The sequence below is a fragment of the Semicossyphus pulcher genome, unplaced genomic scaffold, assembly GCF_022749685.1.
Source record: "Semicossyphus pulcher isolate SPU_LCO1_2020_fin unplaced genomic scaffold, fSemPul1.0.p SCAF_24, whole genome shotgun sequence".
NCBI classification, from domain to species: domain Eukaryota; kingdom Metazoa; phylum Chordata; class Actinopteri; order Labriformes; family Labridae; genus Semicossyphus; species Semicossyphus pulcher.
The window spans coordinates 3,690,954-3,714,798 of record NW_027211698.1 but is presented as its reverse complement, the minus strand read 5'-3'; the positions used below and the strand labels follow the sequence as shown (position 1 = coordinate 3,714,798).

General features: G+C 43.6%; 1 protein-coding gene across 2 annotated transcripts in view; it reads right to left on the bottom strand.

Annotated features, from left to right (window-relative positions):
- Nucleotides 1-23,782, bottom strand: part of appa (amyloid beta (A4) precursor protein a) — a 55,146-nt gene extending 31,364 nt beyond the window's left edge. The window contains exon 1 of one of the 2 annotated variants that reach the window (XM_069675596.1): nucleotides 23,574-23,782. In XM_069675596.1, coding sequence (XP_069531697.1) covers nucleotides 23,574-23,633 — 60 coding nt within the window. In that variant the 5' untranslated portion in view covers nucleotides 23,634-23,782. The remainder of the gene's footprint in view (nucleotides 1-23,573) is intronic. The other variant, XM_069675597.1, reaches the window with a different exon arrangement.
- Nucleotides 23,783-23,845: the final 63 nt, after the last annotated feature.

The window sequence follows — 23,845 nt, the reverse complement described above, 5'->3', positions numbered from 1 at the left end:
CTCTTCCAGTGTGAGAGGAGCCGGTGGGGGGCATCAATTTGGATGGATTTGAAGCCGAATTTTTTCGAGGCGTCTTCTTGGTGTGTCAGGGGAAAGATGAACTTTATCTACTTTTATTATAAACCGTGCATACACAGCGACTGTATTTATACACCTGGCAGAAGAGGGGGCTCTCTGGAGCGGTTACTTCCTCTTCTGTTGCAGAAGAGGACGCTTGCCAGGTACATTGAATGCAATAAAATCAACACCTGTACAACGGGATGCAATCCAATGCTTTAGTGCACCAGGAAGCAGACACTGACGATTGAAAGACATTAAATCAGACTTGTTATTGTTTTCTGCTTTTATAAGAACACGCCTTAGATTTAGTTTCGCCTCCACAGGGGAGAGGGAGGAGGCCGCTGCACAAACAGAATCTGTTGCAGAGATTTTATAATCGTGCGTTTGAGGATTCACACCTTAGCCATTAATGACATAACGGATATTACACTGCATTATGGGTAGTAGCTTTTAGACTGTCTGCGTAGTATATCAAGTACAATCAGTAAACAAGGTCAAAGTCCTTTCCTGTCAATCAGCACAGATCACATTATGTAAATGATTTTCATACAGGGTTGAAAACATGCAGGCTGCGTTAGTCCACCACGCTATCTGTCAGTTAGCATTCCCTGCACGCTGTACAGCCTTTAGCGAATGTCAGTTTATTTGGAAGACGGCTGCGGACTCACGCGAAGAGGGAAAACAGATAAGATGATTAAGAGACAAAGTTCATGGAGTGGAGTCATACTTTTGGTTTTGGGGCGGGATGATCTACAGCCTGTAAAGTCAGACGCAGCCAAATGCCATATCTCTCAGGCATTATGGGGAAGAGTTAATGGTTTATTGGAGCTGCGTCAGAGTTAGATAATGTTTGGATCTGCTAATAATTATGATCGTCGCACGTTGTTGTCAGATGATATCGCCCTTTATCTAGTCCCAGTGAAGACAGTCCAGTTGTGTGTTGGGTGGACCTTGGAGCTTGTAGGGAAATCAGTTAGAGCTGTAAAACTGTATTTGTCACTTGATTATGGCTTACTGGGGGTAAGAGATGCTATTCTAAAGTAATGGCAAAATATTAAGAGATCTTCCATTAAGTGTTAATTATAAGAAAAGTTGGGGTGCGGGTTAAGCTCAGCCCTTTGCGGCGTGTCCTCCCCACTCTCCTCCCTGTTTCCGACACTATCCACTGTCCTCTCTCTCTAATAAAAAATATATATAAAAAAGACAAGTTAAACTATACTACTCAAAAAAACTAAAAGCATCCATCAATCACAAACCATGTTTTTGTGTGAACTGTGATCGCTGGTTGACTCCCGTCTTACATTTAACAAATACAACCCTACACTTCATAATTTTAACCATATCATTTTGAAAATAAAAATATTTTAATTACATATATTAACTTATAATTTTTACATTCACTTCATTATGAAACTATGGCAGAGCAAAACAAAAAGTGCTAGCTGTCCAAACCGCGTGGCTTATGCACAGGGGTGCCTCAGGGCTCAGTGCTTGGTCCTCTTGTGTTCTCAATATACCTCTATGCTATGCAGACGATACCCAACTCTTCCTTATCATTCCCACCAGATGACACTACAGGCTCGGCACGGACTGTCATGCCTTGCCGATATCTCCAAATGGGTGAAAGAATGCCACATTCGGGAGAATGTCGATGTGGGATGAGAGATTAGATCAACAAAACAAGAGAGATTTACTGGTGTCTGCGTGTTCTACCTGTTTAACTCATTTATTCTCTTGAATTTGATTTATTTATAATTATTCTTAACCTCTAACATGATTTTACTTTTTTTGCCTATTGTTATGTACAAAATCTGCAAGTAATAATTATTATTATTATTATGATTGTATGTTCTTTTATACAAATATAATATATAGCCTGGAAAAAAGGCTATGTAATTTTGCTACGCTACCAGGAGAACTCTAACTCAGAACTGATTTCCACTAAAGGGAACAAATCTGAGTCACTTTAACATTTGACTGTAACTTGCAGCCATTAATCCCTGAGGATAAATGAATAGTAGTAAGCATCATTTACTGCAGTCAAATGTGTGTAAAACCAGCACAGATCAGGTTTCACTTCCCATGATGGGTCAAACAGACCGGCAAAGTTCACATCCCTCCCAGGCCGGCATCATGAGCCGCGAGCTGTAGCAGCACGGAGATGAGTAAATCCCTCACACACACACAAAGTAGCTACAATCCCCTCCTCCACCCCCCAGCCCTCCTTAGCTCCAACACATGGCAACTTAACACTGGTGGCCGTCACGTCTTGACACTGGACCATCTGCCCCACACCGGGTTATTTAGGGGTTGGTTTCTCTATTCCCACACTGCCACCTGTGAGTTGGTGGCCATCAGATCCCAACGCTGCTCATTAAGAGCAAAACCTGAGGAAAAGTGGGAGCAAAAAGTTTCAAATCATCTTTAAAAAGTCGTCTGCATGTGTGCTATCTTTTAATTAACTCACTTTCTGGGTGCCCAGTTTCATTTTGACCGTATCTGCCCACCCGCAGGCCCCTCCCTGTCCCTTATTGAAAGAGATAAACCAGCTTCCTCTCTGCTTCAGGCATAGGTAGGCAAATGTGTGCCAACTGCTCGCTGACATTCAAATTCTTTGTGTCATCCTCTTTTGGCTGGCAAATTATATCCTCGCCAATCTCTCTTCCTGCCTCTCGAATCCTATCTTTCCACCGCTCTGTCTTCCGCTGAAGGAGGAGGAGGAGGGGGGAGGGATCGGCCAAGGCTTTGCTACGAGCTTATAAATCAGAGTCCTTGGATGATGGCGGAGGCTGGAGCGGGGAGGAGAAAGTGAGGAGGAGGAACAATAACCACAATGGCGAGAGACGGGGAGAGATTGGAGAACAGATGAATTGGACAATAAGCCTTGGGGGCTCGAGCAGAAGGTCAAGCGCTCTGTAAAACGGAAAGGATGTGAGGATGGAGGGCTGGAGATGGAAGAGAGGGAGGCTGATGGGAAGCAGAGGGAAGATGGGAAATTCTGGTGTCGGAAAGAGGTAGTTGAGAGAGAAAGAATGACTGCAGCTTTTGTCAGATTCAGTTCCTGTTTCAACTAAATTATGAAGGATTCCTGGCAATCACAGTTGCGCCACTGTGTACGAGAAAGAAAAGAAATGAGGGACTGCATTCGATCAGCGTTCTAGAGAAAAAAGGGGTGTTTTTTTGTTGCCTATGACACAGTGGGAACAAACACAACAAAAGAAAGTCAGTTTTCCAGTTCTGAGCTTCAACGACAGCCTTTAAAAACATTCCAAGGGGACTACTTTCTTCTGTGCAAGACATGTTAAAGTCACCTTAAGATCTGCGTCCTTTCATCAGATCATTTTTAGTCCTAAGATGCCAGGAAGTGACTAGAGAAACAACCGGAGCTAAAGCTAACAGCAGCTCAGCTCACAGCCCAATAAAAACCACCAAAGTGCATAAGAGAAACACAGATTTTAAACATAAAACTGCTTTATTTAGTGTTTTACTGGTTTAAATCAACATATCTGTTTGTTTTTGAGAGGAGGAGACCTCTGCGGATAATTCGGCTAATGCTCGAAACCATGTGAACAAAACCTGAGCTAGCTTCGTTAGCGACATCTCGCGCACAGCCTCTCCTTTAGTCGTGTCTGGCAAAGAGTGCTGGAGAATTATTACATTAAACTTGTTTATGGCATGTTTTTACTATTTTTGGTTATCTTAACTTCATTAGAAAAATAATACCACAACTTTAGCACACCTTAATTAACATATAATATTCTGAAGTCTCTGGTTTCAGCAGGCCTCTGAAGCTCTTTAAACTGGCGGCATTACCCAATTAGATGTTGTGTTAAGTATCTATATTGACCAATCTACAAAAAATGTTGCTGACTAAATAAATAGAACGATATCAAAGCGTTAAACTAAACGTGTATTAAAGAAGGAGACCTTAGCCTTCCCTCCTCTCCTTCCTCCTCTCCTTCTTTATCCGATCTCGACTCTGGTTGTGCCAGTCTGCCAGCCGGTCATCCTGCAGGGAGGGAGGGAGCAGTAATCTGGGCACTGAGGATTAGGACGGCAGCCTGGTCAGGAGAAATATCCCCCTTTGGTCTCAATCTGGCATGATAGCCATCACTGCAGCGACAGGGAGTAAGCCTGAGGGGAAAAGGAGGCTGATGCTATACGAGATTGACCCGCAGATGATGGTTCAATTGAAGTCAGCAGAAACCCCGGGCACATACTGCTTGGTGAGCTAATTCTCTCCCCCCTAACAGAATTTACAAGTGATGCAACTAAAGCAGTGATCCATCAAAAGTGTTTTCCAGCTTCTGGCTGCTTTTATTAATCACACTTATCTGATGAAATACTGCTATAGTTGGCTAAAAATGAGAGCAACAGACCTAAACGATGCAGCCGAGGAAGCTGGCAAATCATAACATATTCCACAGAGAAGATTTATAGCAGGGGAAAATCTGTGACTGTGTATTTTATGTGTCCAGATTTGAGCCAGTCATTGGAAGAAACCAGGCTTAAAGGGGAATTCGGCTATTTCATAATCTGGGTCCTATTTTTGTGCGTAAATGACGAGTGGGTTAACTGTTTTAATTGCCCCAGCAGACTTCGTCAGCCGGCGGCAATGACACATGGCTGCAAAGTAGGCTAATCCTTGTCACTGACAGACTCAGACTGATATTTAAAGTGTCCATCAAACATCACAGGAAGGATCCTTAATGTAATAGACCTTTTTGTTTAACCAAAAACAGCAGCTTCTTCGCAGCCACCAGACTCCATTGACAAAAACAGTAATTTTACCCAGCAGAAAAAGCCAGTAGTTTCTCTACCGTAGCCTCAATCAATGTTATTGTGTGTTTCAAAACTATTGTGTTGGATGTGACCTATCTATTTTAAACACCAAAGTGACACAACAATAACAAGCAAACTAACTTTTCAGGGTAGTGGTGGACCAGCAATCACTAGGTTCTGCAAGGTAAAATTACGGATTTTGTCAATGGAGTTTGGTGCCTTTCAAGAGAGCGACGTAACGGCTGTTTCTGCTTAAGAAAAAGGGTTTTACCAGAACAAAAAGGTCTGTATATGTTGGGATCCTTTCCGTAAAGTTGTCAGACACTTAGAATAACAATCTGAGCCTGTCAGTGGCAGAATAAGCACTTTAATAAGCTGCGATTCCCCTGAAAGATTGCATTGCAGCCTTTGCAACAGCGTCGTGGCTTAAGCAATCTACTGCAGCAATTCTAAACTCTTTAAACCTAATTCTTATTTATTCACCAAAACAGGCTAAAGGTTCAAAATAACCAGAATTCCACTTAAAGCTGCTGGGTTGCACATGTCCTAGTTGTTAAAGCCCTGCATGCGACTCTGGTTTATAAAGCATTCAGCATCCGCATAATAATTGAAGGAGGAAATGGAATTAGTTTTACCCGGAGGGAGGCTCCTAAAAGACAGAAATTCACTAAAAAACACAGAACAGGCGCAGCAACAATCGAATAATGTAATGCAATAATATATAAGTTTGAGGTAGTAAAGCGATTACAGCGAGATTATTTGCTACGTCAATTTGGGAGAGTGGTTTGCTACCCCAAGGAGGGTTCTGATGAGGATGACAAGCTCACTGCAGCAGTTCACATGTCCTCATCTGTCTGCGTGTGTGTGTGCGTGTGTGAATTTGCTCTGCCGTGATTCAAAATCACAGTCCCCATCTCGGGCAGGTGACCTATTTCTACAGCTGGAAACCGCGACCCAAATCACATCCAAGCAAACACAAGACACATGCAACGTGATCGGTGCTCCGTCGTCATGTGTCATATGTTCTGCCTTAAAGGATCAGCGCCATTTATTATGAAGCTCGATCATTACTTGTATAAGAGATTTGAGTTCTGTTTGGAACCAACAAATCCTTCATAAAGCAGCATTTTATTTGGTTTCTTTGGGACACGTCTTTGCACATTGGTTTTCTCTGTTTACCTTGTTGTAAAACTAACCGCAAAAAAGTCTATTGTTTTGTAGTCTTTATATTTCAAACTGTTCTAACGACCCAGGCTTAATTTTGACTTTAGGAAACTGTTAATAGGAAACTTTATTACTATTTTCTGACGTTTCATGACCAAGAACTAATTTATTAATAAATATACTGCGGACTGTGTGTGGATGGCAGAGCTAATTCAGAGCCGGAGCCCAAGTCATGGGGAACAGCTGTGTTGCTAACCATTGGTGTTTATCCCACCTGTCGGTTTCTTGCTCCAAAACACTTCATTGTTTGCCGGTGTCATAAAATATTAAACAGCATTTTGTCTGTTTAAAAAAATAATCAATCCAACTAGCATTGAGGGGCACTAAAGATTAGCCAATCAGCTCCATGGGGGGGACTAACACCATTGTGAAGCTCGGGTCTGGAACCAAGGCGGAGTCGTAACAACAATGGCGACGCTTTAGGCTTAAAGAGCAGCTGCAGTCATGTTTTAATAAAATGCTCTGCTTGAAATAATAATTTGTGTCTGATGTGTTTTTTCTGTAAAATACGTTTAATTACCTTGTAAGGTATCTCCTCCCTCTCCCTCATTAAAAATTCCTGAATCTGCATAGGCCCCGCCCACTATGCACATTTCCCACCGCCCCCTCTGAGAACAAAACATGTCTCTGCCATCGTTTAGCGGCAACATGTTAAACTTAGCTAGCTTGAAATGTAGTAATTAGTAGTAGTAATGTTAACGTAAGTAGTCAGTAGTGACGATTACAGCTGGCTCGCACCATCGCCGAAGCGGTTGCCATAGGTTGCACATAACGATATTGGGGCTGGGTTTAAAAAAATCAATGTTTCCGATTCTCATTTGAATGACTCGTGGAAAAACGTGTCTGATCACTCACGTTTCTGAGCGCTCCTGAACGCAGCACGACTCAGCGCATCCTCTCAAACACGGCAGTGAGGGAGACACGCCCGGACTTGTTTACTGCACCTACTACGGAGACGTCAGTGATCGCAGATGGACTCTTTTTATCGTGTGTACGGCCGTGAATATGTAAGTTAGTTTTGCACTGACGTTTATGTTACTCTCTGTTAGTGTCGGCTTTGGCTGCGAGTGTATTTTCGGCGTGTTGTTGTGCAGTATGCCTTTCCCTATAACTCTTGTAAACTCTGGTTTTGTTCTTCCCGCTAAGAGATCTCCTGGCCAAATCTCAAGTTGAACCCCAGTTCGTTTAATCAAAACCATGAGCCAGATGTTCAGACTAAATATCTGGACAAAAAACCTTGTGAATCGAATTGAAAACCCAAATAAGCTGCAAAACATTCAGCCAGAAAAACTAACAGCGCTTGAGAAACGAAGGAAAGAAATTCACCATCATCCATCTTTGCAACTGCAGAGAACTCCACATGTGTGGGAGCAATAACTCTTCTTCCTCCTATATGTAAATGGCCCAACCGTTCCCGTCTTAGACTCATTGTGTAGAGACACTTAAATCAACTGAAATGTGTGAGCGAGCCCGCTTATGGCCGCCACGTTCACAGATGTGATCAGCAGCACTAAAGAGCAGCGGAAAAAGGTTTATTACGCGTTAAATGTAAATGAAGGGCTGTCAGGAGAAGAAATATTGCATCACACATTTACAAATGAGTACACAGAAGCTGAACACACACGCACACACAAACTTTGAAGTGTCCCCATGGGCGCCGGTCCTGCGGTGCCATTAATTGTACAGTCTTATCTGAGTGGCCCAGACCCGCCGAGGGGAGCTGGGTGAAGGTGGTGGAGGAGGGGGATAAGGAGGGGGGAGGGCGTCTTAGATCAGCTCTCATCCCAGGGGGGAGGCTCCCTGGAGAGCAAGATGTGTCACAGCAACACACAAATACACACGCATGCACTCTCTCTGGCGCTGGTGCACATCTTTTTCGGGTATCGGTGGCTACGTCCGAGCGAGAGGCTAACAAGACAGGGCTGTGTTGTCCAGGCTGGGACATCATGTACCACAGCAGAGATAATGTCAAGTGGAAACAAAGGCTCAGACATACAGAAGAGACAGAAAAGACACCTCCTATAAATAAAGCAGGGATGTAACAATAGTGATACCTCGTGAGACAGGAAGGGGCACTATCTACCTATGAGGTCATTATGTCATGTGCATCAGGAGCTGGATTGAGGCGTTGGCGGCTGCAGGGGAAGGTGAGGAGGCATGTTTTGAATTGGAGGTGTGGCAGATTTTTTGGCTCCACAGAACTCCAAAAAATGAAAAAGGTGAGGGATAAGGAAACCAAACAGTGTGCAAATATTTAAAGAGGCTTATAAAACACACCAAACAAGATGAAACACGTGAAGAGACACCTCTGTGAGGAGGCCAAACCCAGCCTACGAGCGGATTTGCAACCCGCACGAGTGAAAGAGGTACACAAGTGTTTCATCACAAAAAATAATACAAGTCCATTCTGTGTTTAGTTTAAGAGGCTGGTTTAGCTCAGTCAGTAGGGCAGGCGCCCCATATACAGAGGTCCTCAAAGCAGCGCTCGCAGGCTTGATTGACCCTTGCCCTCGGCCCTTTGCTGCATGACATCTAGGGCTGCACGAGGATGGATAAAATGAAAATCATTGATTTTTTATTAATATTAGAGACACAGAGCAACTCTTTCAGCTCCGTTTTGTGCTATGTTCCAGCTCATGTACAATGACAAGACTTAAAATCAGGTTCTTTACCTGAATTTGGGGCATCATGGGTAATTTCAGCCTGTCTTTGGGAGTTGGGTCGATAGTGTAGCTGTGTTACAAATGCCATGCTGTACTAGCAGTGCGTTCTGATTGGCCCAAAATGTAGCGTAAAACTTGTAGTATTCCAAAAATGCCTGGATGTTGTACCGATTCAGAAATAAATCTACCACGCCTACTGTATCCCACAATGCAAAGCATCCTCTCGGCCTTCATTCACTCATCATGCTGCACTTTGTGCTGTTTTTTCAGTTGCTTCAACAAGTTAGTCGTGTTGCTTTGTGGCGCAGACGCAGGTTTCATGCGCAGTTTGCTCATTGTTTATCCTTCTTAACATCGCTCGCCCTAAAGCTGACATACCTCCAAACAAGTGATGACGAGCCGTTTTAGGTTGGACCGGTGTTTCGGTTTAACACTGGCTCTCTTCCTGTTTTAGCAGCGTTCATATCGCGACTGAGCGTTAGCAGGCTACATGAAGCACAAACACTTCAAAGCTGTCACAGATCAATATATTCTGAGATTGTAATGAACAACAACGAAGAGGAAGTCATGAGGACGGCTACGTCTTCTCTTCCTGTTTTCAACATCTGCTGTAACCACGACAACCACAGACGCATTCGGCTAAAAGCCACCGGTTAACATGGTCGCTCATTGAACCAAAACACCGCTCTCTGTTGTTTACTTTTACACTTTTAACTGCTGCTGCGAGGTAGTTGCTCATCACATGACATGCCAGCTCCACTAAAAGTGAAGCCAGAACCTCTCCATCGCCCGCTGGGGGAGTGGCTATTAGTTTAGGGAGCGCTTGATTTGGTATGCAGCAGAGTTTTCTACGGGTGGAGCGCAAATTTTAAATCAATTAATTAATCGTGAGGAACCCAAAATCGTGATAAGAACTAATATTCGATTATTTGTGGAGCCCTAATGTCACCTCCAACTCTCTATTTCCCATGTTTCCTGCCTCTCTTCAACTGTCCCATAAATAAAGGCTGCTGTAACCACGACAACCACAGACACATTCGGCTGAAAATCGCACAATAAAATGCATCCAATCCGTTTTGCTAATGCACGACACAACAATAATCCTGAGTCGAGTTTCTTTACATCCGTAACACAAAGATTTAATTGCGTTTTTCTCGGTGGCCGTTAAACATTAATGGCGAGGATAACACGCTATGTGATGAAATAAACTCACGCCGCTTCCCTCTGACTCAGTGATCAATCACTTGCGGTGGGATGGAGCAGGAGCGCGCCTGTCTGTGGGTTGTTTACAAGCTGCATCACTGTGGGAATCTGTCTGCTGAGCCGGGGAGGATGTGTGACGGCGGAATAAGATAAGACTGGCGAGGTGACAGGAATGCAAGACGCTGCACACACACACACCTTGGCAAGCAGGCCCTGCTGTTTCTTAAACCCTTCAGATCATCTTCGACTGGACTTTAAGAGTGGGTGCGGAGCTGTCCCACTCTGCTGTAAAGCTATCTGCGCCAAATGTTTGGGAATCTAGTGGGAAGTGTGTTTCAGTGATTAGAGGGCAGGCTCGGTTCAATTACAGAGCAGATTTAAAGCCAAACTCAAAAAATACACGAGCAGAACTGACGCCGTGTATGTGTGAAAGAAAAGATTAAAGCAGGGCCTGGATCCTCTCTGCAGCGCTGCCAACGTTTCAGGCTGAAGTAAAGCGAGGTGAATGAGGTTATGATGAAACCCGAGCACCTTGAGGAAAGCGGCGTGCATCCCATCATGCTCGTCCAGGCGTGTCTTATACCAACAGATCGAAGGCGGTCTGGGATAAATATCGATCTGCTAACTTGATGGGTTTAAAAAGGTCGAGCTGACATGATGGAAGGTTTCCTTCACGTCAAACGCCTTCAAACTATATTTTTATCGAGTTCTGCGAGTATTTCAAACACATAGGAGGCAAGTGTTTAATATTTAAACAGCAAAACTTGTAGACTTAGTTTGCACAATCATCAAAGGAGAAGAAAGTTAGAATTTCATGCATAATTAAAAAAGAAATAAGATAAAACACAACAAACAGCAATTTCAAAATGACAGAAAGAGGAATAAATGTCTTCCTGTTTCCTCTGGTTAAAGAAGTCAATCTCTCCAATACAACAGAAGATGCCATCTTCACCCACACAGGTATCGAAGGTTGTCCATTTCTCTCCACAATAAAGCTTTCATCCTCTGCCCTGCAGGAGTCCAATTTCGATAAAGGATAACAGTTTTGAGCTAACGGGAAAGTTTTCAGGAAATACCGAGCTTGCTCGAGGCTCTAAACTTCAACACCTTCAGATAACGTCTGAAGCTGAGCCTGACTGATATATCAGTTGGCCGATATTAGCCTGTAACAGATATATTGGTATCGGCCTTTAATGCTTTCTGTTATGCACCGATATGAAAGTATATACTGCAATAGGGGTGCAACAATTAGTCGGCATTGTTGACAACTTAAATTGTCAATAATTAGCTATCGTAAAATCCAGAATGTAAGTCGCAGTCAGTTTTTGGGGGTATTCTAAGGTTTTCTGTATCTATTTATTAATAAAAATGTGTTATTTTAACACTATCTCAATTTATTTTAATTTAAAACACATTCAAAACTCACAATTTACAGCCTACCATCTGTTTTCGCCATGTCGAGTTTTGCAATCCTGCTAGCTACCGGTGCGGTGAGGGCGGCGGCTGCAATGGCGATCACGGCGGTGCATCTCCGTGACGAAGCGTTAGCAACAATCAAGTTAGCGAGGAAAACACAAAACAGAACTGCGGCAATTGTTTCAATAATCAATGATTAGTTGTTGCAGCTATAATGCAAAAAAAACAGCTTGAGGTGGTTTAGAAATGGTGTCATCTAGTAGTTTGTCCACGCTGTGACTCCATAGTTTACCTCCCAGCACCGTCTGCAGCACATGTAGCTTAGCATCACAGCTGAGCAGACTGTGGGCCTCTATAATATTACATGATGGTGTGTATAAATGTTATATATTCTTTAATAAAGCAGCCTTCTGAGTACCTTTGTAAAGTCAAAACGGCGCAGATATTGACGTAGAAAGTGTAGTGTATCGGCCGCGCTAAGTGTGCAAATCCCCAATGAGTCTCCTGTATGCCTCTAACCTGTCAGCGCCAACGCCTTGCAGCAGCGAACATGCCTGCCATGTTGATGAAACTCCTCACGTTTCTGATCAACCACACCCCTCTGCTACAGGCTCCCTTCATGTGTCGCTGTGTCTTCTTTCTCTTACTCATCTTAAAAAGTTTCCACCGAGTCTGCGAGGAAAATTTAAGTTTGTCTGACACTTTGTCTTCATTCATATTCAACGCGATTAAGCTTGTCTCGGGGGGGGTTCCTCGGGAATTAGCATCTCAGACAAATCTGTCCCAAATCTGATTAGAAGTGTGTAAAGAAAAAGAGTTCTGACTTCTGCCCACTTAATTTGTCTAGACGTGATGGAGGGACTTCTGGTTCCCTTAGTTATAATCACCATGGAGACACTGCCTGCTCGCAACCCTGAGGGAGCAGCCTGTTATAACCTCCCTCTGTCAACGCTGTGGCAACCTGAGGCAACGCCATTATCCGAGTCTGCTGGGAGCGGGAATTTCATCACCAGGTTGGTTTTGTGAAGAAGCGTGTGTGTGTGCGTGTTTCTGTGTGCCTTAAGTGAACATTAAATCACAGTAATGGCCGCCACTTTCTGCTTAACTGGCTCTGACCTCACTAGCGTCCAGCTGGGAGGCCTCCCGCAGAGGACCGCCAACGTACACAGATGGAGACGTGATCCACAAACACACACACACGCGCCCAACGATCACACTCTGAACTGTGGTTATTCAGATCAGGAATTACGCAAATGTGTTTACAATCTTTACCCACAAATATGCAGCAATGCTCTGCATCATAACATAGCGCTATGATTGATTAGTCAGGGCTTTTCCGTGTAATTAGCTTTTTATTGCAAGTTTAAGCTGAAATCATTGTGATGCAATGAATGCGCATGTGTTCATTTTCATTAGTGCACCTGTCTCCACCTGAAATCTAAATATCCCATTAAAACTTCAGTGTCCCTCCACTGCGTCCTTTTTGCATCAGGTTACATCATATTTTTTTCAATACACCCAGCAGGGTGCCTCCTGGTCGCATGCATACATATCACTGTAAGAGAAGGATTCACTATCTGTAGCACCGGCATCATCATTCTCCGCTCATAACTGTGTTGACTCTCCCAACAGGAAGTGAGTAATTATGTTTCCTCATAATTAGCCATCTGCGTCAGACTCACATGCTGGAAAAACATAAACAACAACAGCGTTTGTTTTTTTTATCCTAATGTAATCACAAGCGAGAGGCCTTGCAGAACTTCATTTAAAAAAGGCTGACTTTAAGAAGCCAGATGCCATCTTAAAATGTTTACAGCTACATTAAACGTATTACACAACGAAATGTGATTTGAGGTTACTCAGTGTGAGTCATTGTGAAAGCCAGGCCCTGGGGTGCTGATGGGTGTGTGTATCTGGGATCATTATGGAGCATTCAGATGGATTCAGGCAGATGGAAGACGGCAAGCTGGATGTAATTTCAGCGGACGGGAACTGGTTGGTTGGATTAGATAAGACTGGGAGAGAACACAAGCAACTGTAGGGGTAGATGGCAATAAAAGATTATAATAATAATAACTTCACCCACTGGTTTCTGAAGAAGCGTTTTAAAGCCCCAATTGCGTCTGCGCTGGCGGTCGCCATATTGGAAATGCCAGAGCCGGCTAATCCAGAGGCAGGCTAGCGCGACCGAGCTCTATGGGCGGGCCGCATGAATCAGCCAGCTACGGCTATGAAGCTAGGCTAAATGCTTCTTAGTGTAGCTAGCGGTTATTATCTATAGACTGTATAAGTAATGAATGAGCTAGTTTAACTTTCCCAGGAGGAGATTCTGTTTGTGACGGTGACTGACTGCAGGTGTTTATTTATCAGAGTAAATAAGTAGCAAGACACGTAACTGGGAACTTCTCATCATTACAGTCCGCTGTAATCTCTCTGAGGAAAAGCTGACTCCTATTTACTGGCGGACGATTAAATAAATGTTTGATAAGCAGGCTAACCAGCCAGGTATGGCAGAACATTATACCTGCTACTTAGTGCTAAAAATATCAATACAATAACACTTGCATTTAAGTCACCGAAAAGCTGGAGCTCAGACTTCTTGCACGGACGGAAAGTTCCAGAAATCCCACAGAGAGATTATTTGTCCTCTAAAGTCTCAACAACACAAACAGGTGAAGTTAAGTTCAGTGACAGTGTGTGTGTGTGTGTCCAGCAGGATTCACCTGTCACTCAAGTGAGCCCCTCCCCTTTAATTTAAGGCTTAATAATTAAAATGGGTGTGTTATAAAAAAGCTATTTATAACAAAAGCGTTTTTGTATCAGGCTGTAAACATGTTTATCTCTGCTGTTTTCCCATCTGCTGTAATGTTATTTATTGTTTTCTGGAGCCTCCAGAGGCCACTCGAGGAACTGCAGTTTTTTTGCACCTCAGCATTGGCTTCATTTTTCAACACAGGAGGCTGCTGCTTGGGGGGGTTTTTTTCCTGCCATTCTGTCAGACTGTTTGTTTTTCTCATGTCGCAAAGGAAGTTAAATCCGCCTGCTGTCGATTGTTTGCCTGAACAGTTGTGATTGTGGAAACCACCTTGACGCAGAGCCAGCAGATAAACTAGAGGAACACAGTTAACCAAAAGGAAAACAACAACCAATGGAAGAACAACCAACCTAAACTTTGACCCTGACTAGCTCCTATCTATTTACTTTAGCTTAGTTATAAATTAACCTTCTTTAATTATTACATGCACACACACACTTCTCGATCTGCATCCCTCCTGACGACTGTATAAACACAGGAAGTCCGCCTCTATCACCGAGACCAAACAGGAAGCAGATCCAGAAATAGCACGGCAAAGTCAAGAATACCCGTCCACTTTCTGACGCAAATCTGTCTCTCTACTCTCTCATTTACACCCACACCCTCACACACAAACACACACACACACACACACACTAACTACTTGGCATTTCAAACAAGTGTTCCAATTTCACAGTTGGACTCCGAGAGGACTCGTCATCTACAATTGATGGTGTGTCGCCCGACACGACAGAGGCACTATAAACCCTCTGAACTGTGAATCTCAAGCTAAGGGCATGCCGCACATCAGTAACACACTGTACGGATGACACAGCGTTTCAAAGGGAGGTGGAAAATGGTGAGAAAAGGAGGGAGATAGGAAGGAGTGGGTGGGAATAACACACAGCGGCCTAATTATAGTCCAAGCACCTGGGGAAGACTGCATAGCTATAGCAACCCTGAACACCCAGGAGGGAGAGTGGCACCCCGGGGAGAGCGAAGCGAGAGGACGAGGGCGATGAGATCATTTCTGTAAGTGGGGGAATATAAGCATCAAAAACAAGGACGAGTGATGGAGGTGATGAAACGGAAGAACTTTAAGAGGAAACTTTCTCAAAAGGATTCTTTACCATAATGAGTCGGCAACATCTGCAGGACTCAAAGACGCACGGGGGGAAGCAGTTTCTGAGTTTGCATGCAATGCATGAAAAAAAATGCTCGCTTTAAATATGCAATTTAGATTTATAAATGATCATTAATGGTAGAAAATCTCTTTAAAAGCCAAAGCAGATGGAAAGGAATGACATATGTCTGTGGCACTCATCTCGTTCCATCGGCATATTTGAGTCTTTGTATAAACAGCTCATTGGTGGAAAAGAAACATGGTGGAGAGAAGGTGCAACCAGAGTTTAAGCTAGACGTTTGGCCAGATATCAAGTATAGTATAAGTAAAGTGACGCGTTTTACGTAGTCTGGTGGAGGTTTTCCGGGGCCCATTAGAGAAGCGGATAGCGTCCTCCAAAGGCACAGAGCCAAAGTGCATTTTTTCCCACCATAATGGCATCAGCTCCCCATGATAGCATGATAGGACTGAGGTTGAAAATCGGCGAAATGGCCCTTTAACGTTGAATAAAATGCATGAAGACACCATACAGGCCTCATCAGTCTAAAGTCGCGTCTGTCAAACTGCCGTTCAGGTCAGTTTGCGGCCTCGTTGAACAGAACTGCTCCGCTGCTTTTGCAAAGTTGAAATCATCCGACCCATTGGGACAACTTGCGAGTTATTAACCATTCTCCTCAGAGAGGCGGCTGCTCATGGCTGTTTTTATGCAGCTCTGCAGCGAGAAGCCACGCTCTGCAGCCATGCTCTGCAGCCACGCTCTGCAGCCACGCTCGACACGGGAACTGTGCTGGCATTCTTTGCCAGATTTGTCCAGTCGGAGTAGATTTCCCAGAAATCCCGGATGATAGTTTCACAGACTGTGTGGAATTTCATCCCGCCATAGCCCCGCATGATGAGCTGTCATCATCTGCACTGCGCCTCACCGAATACCGAGATGCACTGTGCCATTGATCGTCTGCACCTGTCCATCTCTCGACGTTTTAACAGTGGAGGCAAAGGCTGCATACGTTTACATCTAAGTTCTCTTGGCAACACGTCTTTTAATTAAACCAATATTAATCATTTATTTATTTATTTGACACGGACATTTTGGAACTACATGTGATGCAGCTGGGTGCTACCACACACATCTTATACCTTACAATAAACAAGTGATGCACACAATGGTCAAATGTTCGGACACATTGTTAGGGCATCTTTAGTTAGCTCCAATAAACCTGTAAAAGACTATCAAGGAATGAAACGCCTTACTGACAGCCTGCTAGCTACTGATGCTAAATATGCTAATGTCAAATTTCCCCCAGGAGCATGATGGGAAATCTCCATTGGTATCTAGATCCTGCAAGATACCCAGTCTATGCAAAACCTCAGCGTTAGTGACTAAAGTGTCAGACTTCACTCTTTTCTTGTTAACCTACTTTGCTGCGAGGACAGAAACACCACATACGCTGGAAGCCGACTCTGGTTGTCAGAGTTACCTCAAGGCCGACTGAATTTGTGAAGCATCTTCATAAGAGCCTTAAAGCACTCGACCCCAGAATGCCTCGCAGAGAAGAATGTGGCGGCTCGACGACGTCTCCTGGTTTCTCTCTTTCAAGTGGGAGCATCGAGGTGAGCTGGTACGCTACACAATAGGACACAAGCAGCCGGTTGGATTGTCTGCAGTGTTAATAAAACACCTCAGTGCTAAACAGGACAGAGTCATATAACGTGTGACGACGAGCAAGTACACCTGACGTGTAATGATATATAATGATTGCATCGTTAATCTACACATACTAAATTAACCGCACACCCTCACTCATCCATCATGTGCTGATAATGTTGCCTTATTGTGACCAAAGCCTTGATTAAATCTAGATTACATCGGCCTTGGGCCGATTACTAAAGCCGAGGTCACGCCTCAGGTCAGCTGGAAGGTCACACATAACACATCACAGCCTTGACTGGCGCGTATAATAGAGGTGTGGCTATAAAAGCACTGCAGCACACACAGGAGTAGGAAGACACTCTGAGATGGAGGCTGTGTGTGTTCATCTTCCTCCCTGATGAAGTGAAGGATGGGTGTAGCGCTCCGTGCTGCTGCTGAGTAATCGCGCAGGTCAGGACGGCTCGTTTCTCGGCTTATTATTCAGATTGGGCACCAACAGCTGCTTACTCAGCAGCGGTGAAGTGAAGAGTGTGTCTTGGTGGCCCGCTGCTGATATTTACAGATGGAAATAGCGGCCCGATGGTGATGAATGGGGCTGCCTGGTGGGAGATTCGCTCTAATGTGAGATGTGGGAGGGAGAATGTCGTGTTCCCTGAAGACTATCAGGCAGTAAAGCTGAGGGGGGGTGTAGATGTACGAACTATTAGAGCCAATTATGAGGCAGGCATGAAGAGGAAGAGGTGAGCAGGTTGAAGAGGCTTTTCAAAGGACTGACGTCTAACTTTAATTGAGTGACTTTTAATATTTTAACAGAAGCTGTTTTTTTAACGACACGACGTTGGTCAGAGGCCCGGCTTTTCAAAATAAAACGATCTAGGTACCCGTGTAGAATCAGGTTTGGTCGGGCAGGGCTACAATAAATATTCTGTTTCTTGCCTGCAGAGAAACTGAAGTATTTCACTCCAGTGTCTCTCGCTGGGCCGTTCCTGTCAGAGTGTTGCAATGCATGCTGGGTGTTGTAGGAATGTAGACAGGGTGAAACCACTAGCTGTTTGTACAGCTTTCTCCACAGCTATGGCGCCAATTTCAAATATTATTGCTTCTATAGATTACAGAGATCACCAGCTTTGACTGACGGTGGCTTTTTCCAGGGGCGAACTGCTCCTTTAAAGCAGACTTAACGGTCACTACCACTGACGGACAACTTTTGTAACCTAGCAACGGTAAGCGCCGGTGAAATGCGCTCTGAAATTGAGGTCGTGGACGCTGCCAGCACAAAAAATAAAATGCTGTTAGTGGACACAGGCCCTTATGCAGCAAAACATCAGCTCATTCTGGAAACCCCTGTAAAAGCCATCCTTTAAATCTTGGTAATACTGTATCACTATAGCACCATGTCACTCTTTATGATAGAGAGAATTGGGCTCTTGACCCCATCCCTAAACTTTCTAAAACTCATTCTCCAAACACCTAAGTGCCCTCAAGACCTCCTTAGTGGCCAGAATTTCATGCTTGAAGTGCATCGTCACATCTCCAACCACTTCGCTGCAATCCAACATGTTCTCTCTAGTCAGGGAACTCTGTTTCTTCTGCTATCAGGTGCTTGTTGGATCTAATCAAACCTTGTGCCATTCATCTACCGTATCTCATTCAGAGGCCAGGTCGCACTGTGCACAAAGTAGGCCTTTGAGCGGAGCAGTGGCCTGTTACCACTGAGATCAGCACTGCCAGATTCCTAACATGCTTCAAAGGGGGGGATGCAGCCTTTCAGGAGGAACACACATCAGGAACACACAGAGATGACGCAGGACTGTGTGAATAACAGGTAAACAGCTGATTCACGTCACTACCAGGGGAACAGGAGAGGAGGAGCATCGGACACAGCTCCAACAGACAGCAAACACATCAGCGTCATCCCCATTTCCAGGACACATAACAACAGAAACAACAGTATCAAAAGGTCAGGAATTCTTTTCTCCAGGACAGACAGAGGGGGAAACAGGGGGGACATTAATTGGGAGCGCCGCGGTGTCGTTGTCGCTGTTGACACGGCCAAGATGGACAATGTGCGCTGTTTGAACAGGGAGTATTTACAGTGAACTCTTTGCAGCGCTGTTTGGAAATGAAGGATTAAAACAAAAGGAAAATGAGAGACAGAAAAAAACAGGGAGCGCTCGAGACAAAATCCTTTCATGTCTCATTATGAAGAGGACATCCAGTCCTGTTATATGATCATGTCCACTGTTTACAGAGATGAGGGATGACAGGCACAAGAAGAGCATGACAAACATCACTGCAGGGAGTGGTATGACTGGTGCCTACTTCTCTTATTTCTGTGGGGACAACTACTGATCACTGTCGTCATTGTTTTAAAAGATAAATGAACAAAGCTCTTAAAGGAGTGATTCGCCTGTGGAGCAAGCCACCGTCAGTCAAAGCTCTCTAGTTCTCTGGAAGCAATAATATTTGAAATTGGCACCATAGCTGTGGAGAAAGTTGCACAAACAGCTCGTGGTTTCGCCCATTCTACATTCCTACAACACCCAGCATGCATTGCGCCCTTTAAGCCAAATACAGCTTGTTTAATTCCACCGCCTCATCCAGGAACTGTGTTTGGTTTCACTTTACTACCGCTTTAATCGACTTGAAATTGACCAGTGCCCTTTGAACCAGGATTTTTCGGATGGACACACAGCAGTTAGTTACACATCAGCTCAGACCTGGCTTACTTCTGCCCAAACAATAAACAGATTTAGATGCAACTCAATTGAAATAAACAGGTCAAACGGATGCAGAAATTATCATCTTGATGAGGATTTGTAGAAGTAAAAATTCCTGCTTTGTCAGATGGTTTACAAGACAATACAAGCAAGGAACCTTTTAAACTGCTTGTTTTTTTAAATGGAGTTTGGTTGACCATGTCCGATGCCACGCAGGCCGTCAGGAGATTCCTCCTCCCTCGCTAAACTACACTTCCTCGATGTAGGATGCCCGCCTCCGATGTCATGTCTCGTTCACAATCGTCAGGTTTGAAATGTTTGAAGAATATTTTTTTAGACGATCCACCGGTATATTCTCGTCGTATTTTGGATTCTGCGCAATGCATGCTGGGTGTTGTAGGAATGTAGAATGGGCGAAACCACGAGCAACTTTCTCCACAGCTATGGCGGCAATTTCAAATATTATTGCTTTTATTGATTACAGAGAACACCAGCTTTGACTGACAGCGGCTTTTTCCAGGGGTGAACTGCTCCTTTAAATGAACATTACATGATGTGTCCAGTGCAGACATTTCTCTTTTACCATGTCAGTTCAACAATCAGAAATAAATCCCAAGATTGGGAAACACAATAGCTCGGACATGAGCCTCAGCTGACCTGAATACAGCACAGCACATTGATAAAGAGCTTTCTTATTCGTAAAAACATGCTCATTTTCCAACCTACAAGCACACAGAAGCCCTGGATTAAAGGCACAGAGTTCACTCTCTCTCTCTTTAGTGGTTGTTTGGAAAATGTAAATTACAAACTGAAGTAGAAGTTAACAGGCGAGGTGATGAAAGCGGCAACAATAAAAAGAAAAGGAGAAAATGGAAAGCAGGAGGAGATATTTTAGTGCTGGTGGATTTCTCCTTCAAAGACTTGAGACTGCAGCGTGAGCAGCAGAGAAGGTGCCAGAGAGAAACACTGGCAACGCCAACAGGCATAATGGCATTAAACTCACTAATAAGGGGAGAGGGCTGGTCCGCCCCGAGCTGAAAGACTGCAGTATGCACACAAACAGACTGCCTGCACCCATCCAAGAGCCATTTCCCAAGGAATTACAAATACACAAAGGCTGGCATCCAACTCCCACGCTCCGCACTGTGGGCCAGTCAGAGAAAGCAGCTTCTGAGTGCTGTGCCTTTAGAAGTGTGTGTGAAGGCTATAAATAAGCCCTAACAAGATCAAAAACTTGCAACATCTCATTTTCAAGTCCGATTTAATCTCGCTTGTTTTAGTCCTGAAATTTAAACAACTTCTTCTATCGCATTTCATCGCTGCTGCCTTTGAAGCTCGTAATGTAAACACAGGACTCCAAGGGTAAAGATTATTTTAAGTTATCTAAGCAATGGATTATGAACAAAGCCAAAGCTTTGCTTGCTGAGGGGCCCAAACTATTCATTTCAAGTACACTGATTAAAGCCTACATGCAGGAAACAGCGAAGGTCAGCTGCCACAATCCACCTGATTCATCTGAGCAAGACATAAAGAAGCAAACGCTGAGCAGAAATGGCAGAGACAGCAGGAACAAGAGGAGTATAATAGCCATTGTTTGGCTGTATCGACCTGTTACAAGTAACATATTTATCATGCATTCAAGCTGTAATTGTTACAAGAGATCCCACAGACAGCATTGAGCTGCAGCTGATCCTCAACCACAATTGCAGGTCCCGTCTGACACAATGTGGCTACTGGTGGTGACAGGAATGTGTAATTTGTCTCACAACAAAGCCACAGTGCAAATAGTGTCCACCTTTTCAAAATGCACGTCGTTTGTGTTAAAATCGCACTTTATAATAGGTGAAAAGACCTTAGCCATGATTGAGTGACAGTATTAGGAGGGACTGCTAACCCCTCGTGGCCAAGATGTTGAAAACATGGCTGCTCTGGGATCGATTATTCGGCCTTATATGTCTGAGCCAGAATTGCCAGTAGGTATCAGAATGGTAAGTTGAAATCTTGACAACGATTTGACTACAAGCTAGTGTGAGTAGGCAGCCTGAGGTGAATGACGATTGGTCGATATCAGCGATAGCAAGGTTCTACGTAGAAACCTGCAGCTGTTCTGAACAGCCCATTTCAGAGGCAACCTTTGTAAAAATGTAATTCTGGAAAAACACAGAATTATGCCGTTTTCACTTTTTCACTGTGAAGAATAAACACACAAAAAAATGTGAAACCCATGCCAATATATGAGAATATCCATTCAAAAGACATGGCCCCTTTAAAAAGCACAATTACGTGTCCTACACTGAAAAGGGGAAGTAGAGCCAAGAAAAGAAAGAACGAAATTACACAACCGATAATGATGACATGACGTTTTTTCCAATCAATTTCTGCTAAAATGGCTACATTTGATTAAATCAATATGATTCTCGCATTTTTGGAAACATATTTACACTGCTAGAAGTGTTAAAAATAGGTATTTTTTTCACAGTGTACATTCACAAAAGGATATTTTTGGCATTAAAAATGTATGGGCAGTGATTATGTGACACGTCAATTCTGAAGACATTACAAAACAATAATATATATATCAACTGTTACTTTAATCACACAAAAACCACACGTCGAATAACAAAAGAGGTTGAAAGGCAACAATAGTCAAAGCTCCTGTTGGCTTTCCAGTTTCCCCGACCCTCTCCATAAATGCTGCAGTGCACCGCCGCCATCTTGCTTCTCTATTCTCCTCTCTACTCTACCTCCTGACTGAAATATGTGGGATAGCGTCAATGTTTGTTTTTTAATGATAGTGTCATCGTCACACGTTCATTTACTTTGCTTAAAATCAGAAACCTGGCGTCAAGTCTAAATTATAAAGGCAGCAAGACATTATTTAGTCATTTTAATTCCCAAAACACGCCCACTCCCTTAAAATCAGCCCTCGGGATATGGAAAATGAGACAATACGCTTTTCATTTATTCATTGTAACGAGTTTAGCTTAATTAAACAGGCGTGTTTAAGAGTAAAATAGGCAGCAATTTGCGCAGAATTTTTAAAGGGGGATATATTCTTGACAAACCCCAACTATTTATAACATTTACATTAGAAAACAAGCAGTTTCTTTAGCTTGGGAAGGACTAAATATGGTTAAATCTGTAAAGTAAATATATCGGACATTCTCCTCATAGTTACAATGTCTCAATAAATCAGTTACCACAGGCTTAAAGGGAGAGTTCACATGGGAAAAATTATGGATTATGGATCACGGTACCGGTTTCTTTATTTTATTTTTTTTACGAATAAATATGCGTTTTTGTTTGTATTTCTCGCTTCCGTTAAGGTTAATTACAAACAGAAACAACGACTGGCAAAATAGCTCGATGGTTACGAGGTATTGTACAAAACAGTAAGCAGCCTCTGATTTAGAAATATCCAAGTATTCACAATCACTGGCAAAATTCTTACACAACACTTCCGGTTAAGTCCTTCAACATAAAACGATAGACAAAAGGCCTGCTTATGGGGGGTTGAAATATATTATTTAAAGCGTTAATGATGAAATTCAAACAGGCTTCACTATACATGAAAATGACGTAGATGCTTTTGCGTGATTAATTTTCGCTTCATAAATTGAAACGGCATAAATGTTGATAATTAAATTGAACTGAGTGAAGGTACAATTAACCGCACGTCAGAGCCGATAGCTGCACAAATCTCATAAATACTGTATTGTCGTTGTTAGATACAATTTAAGTAATTCATTTTAAATAATTTAAAGTGTCTGTTTTATAATCCTCCCACTTCAAACACATCCTACGCTTTAACTCTGAAAGTCCAACCACTCAGCTTCCGGTCTAACGGTTGCTAACTCCAGCTAGCTGCCTGAGCCGACAGCTACAATATGGTGGCAAATAGTACCAATTCAACACACAAAAAAACTGATTTTCTTACCTCGGCAGCCAGAGCCGAAGCCGCTACAGCCAGCAGCAGTAAAGCTACTCGGTCCCCCATGTCGTTTCACTGACACCACGCTCCTAAAGGCAGCGTTTCTCCGAACAGTTTAAGGTTTTAGTCGGGTGAGAAACTGAGTGTGTGTTCAGCGCCGGTGACTCCCGTTGTCTGATGGTGAGCGATACCGAGGCTGCACAGCTGCTCAGCGCCGGATCACCTGACCACAGCGGAGTGGGATTAACACACACATACACACACACGTTATCTGTCTG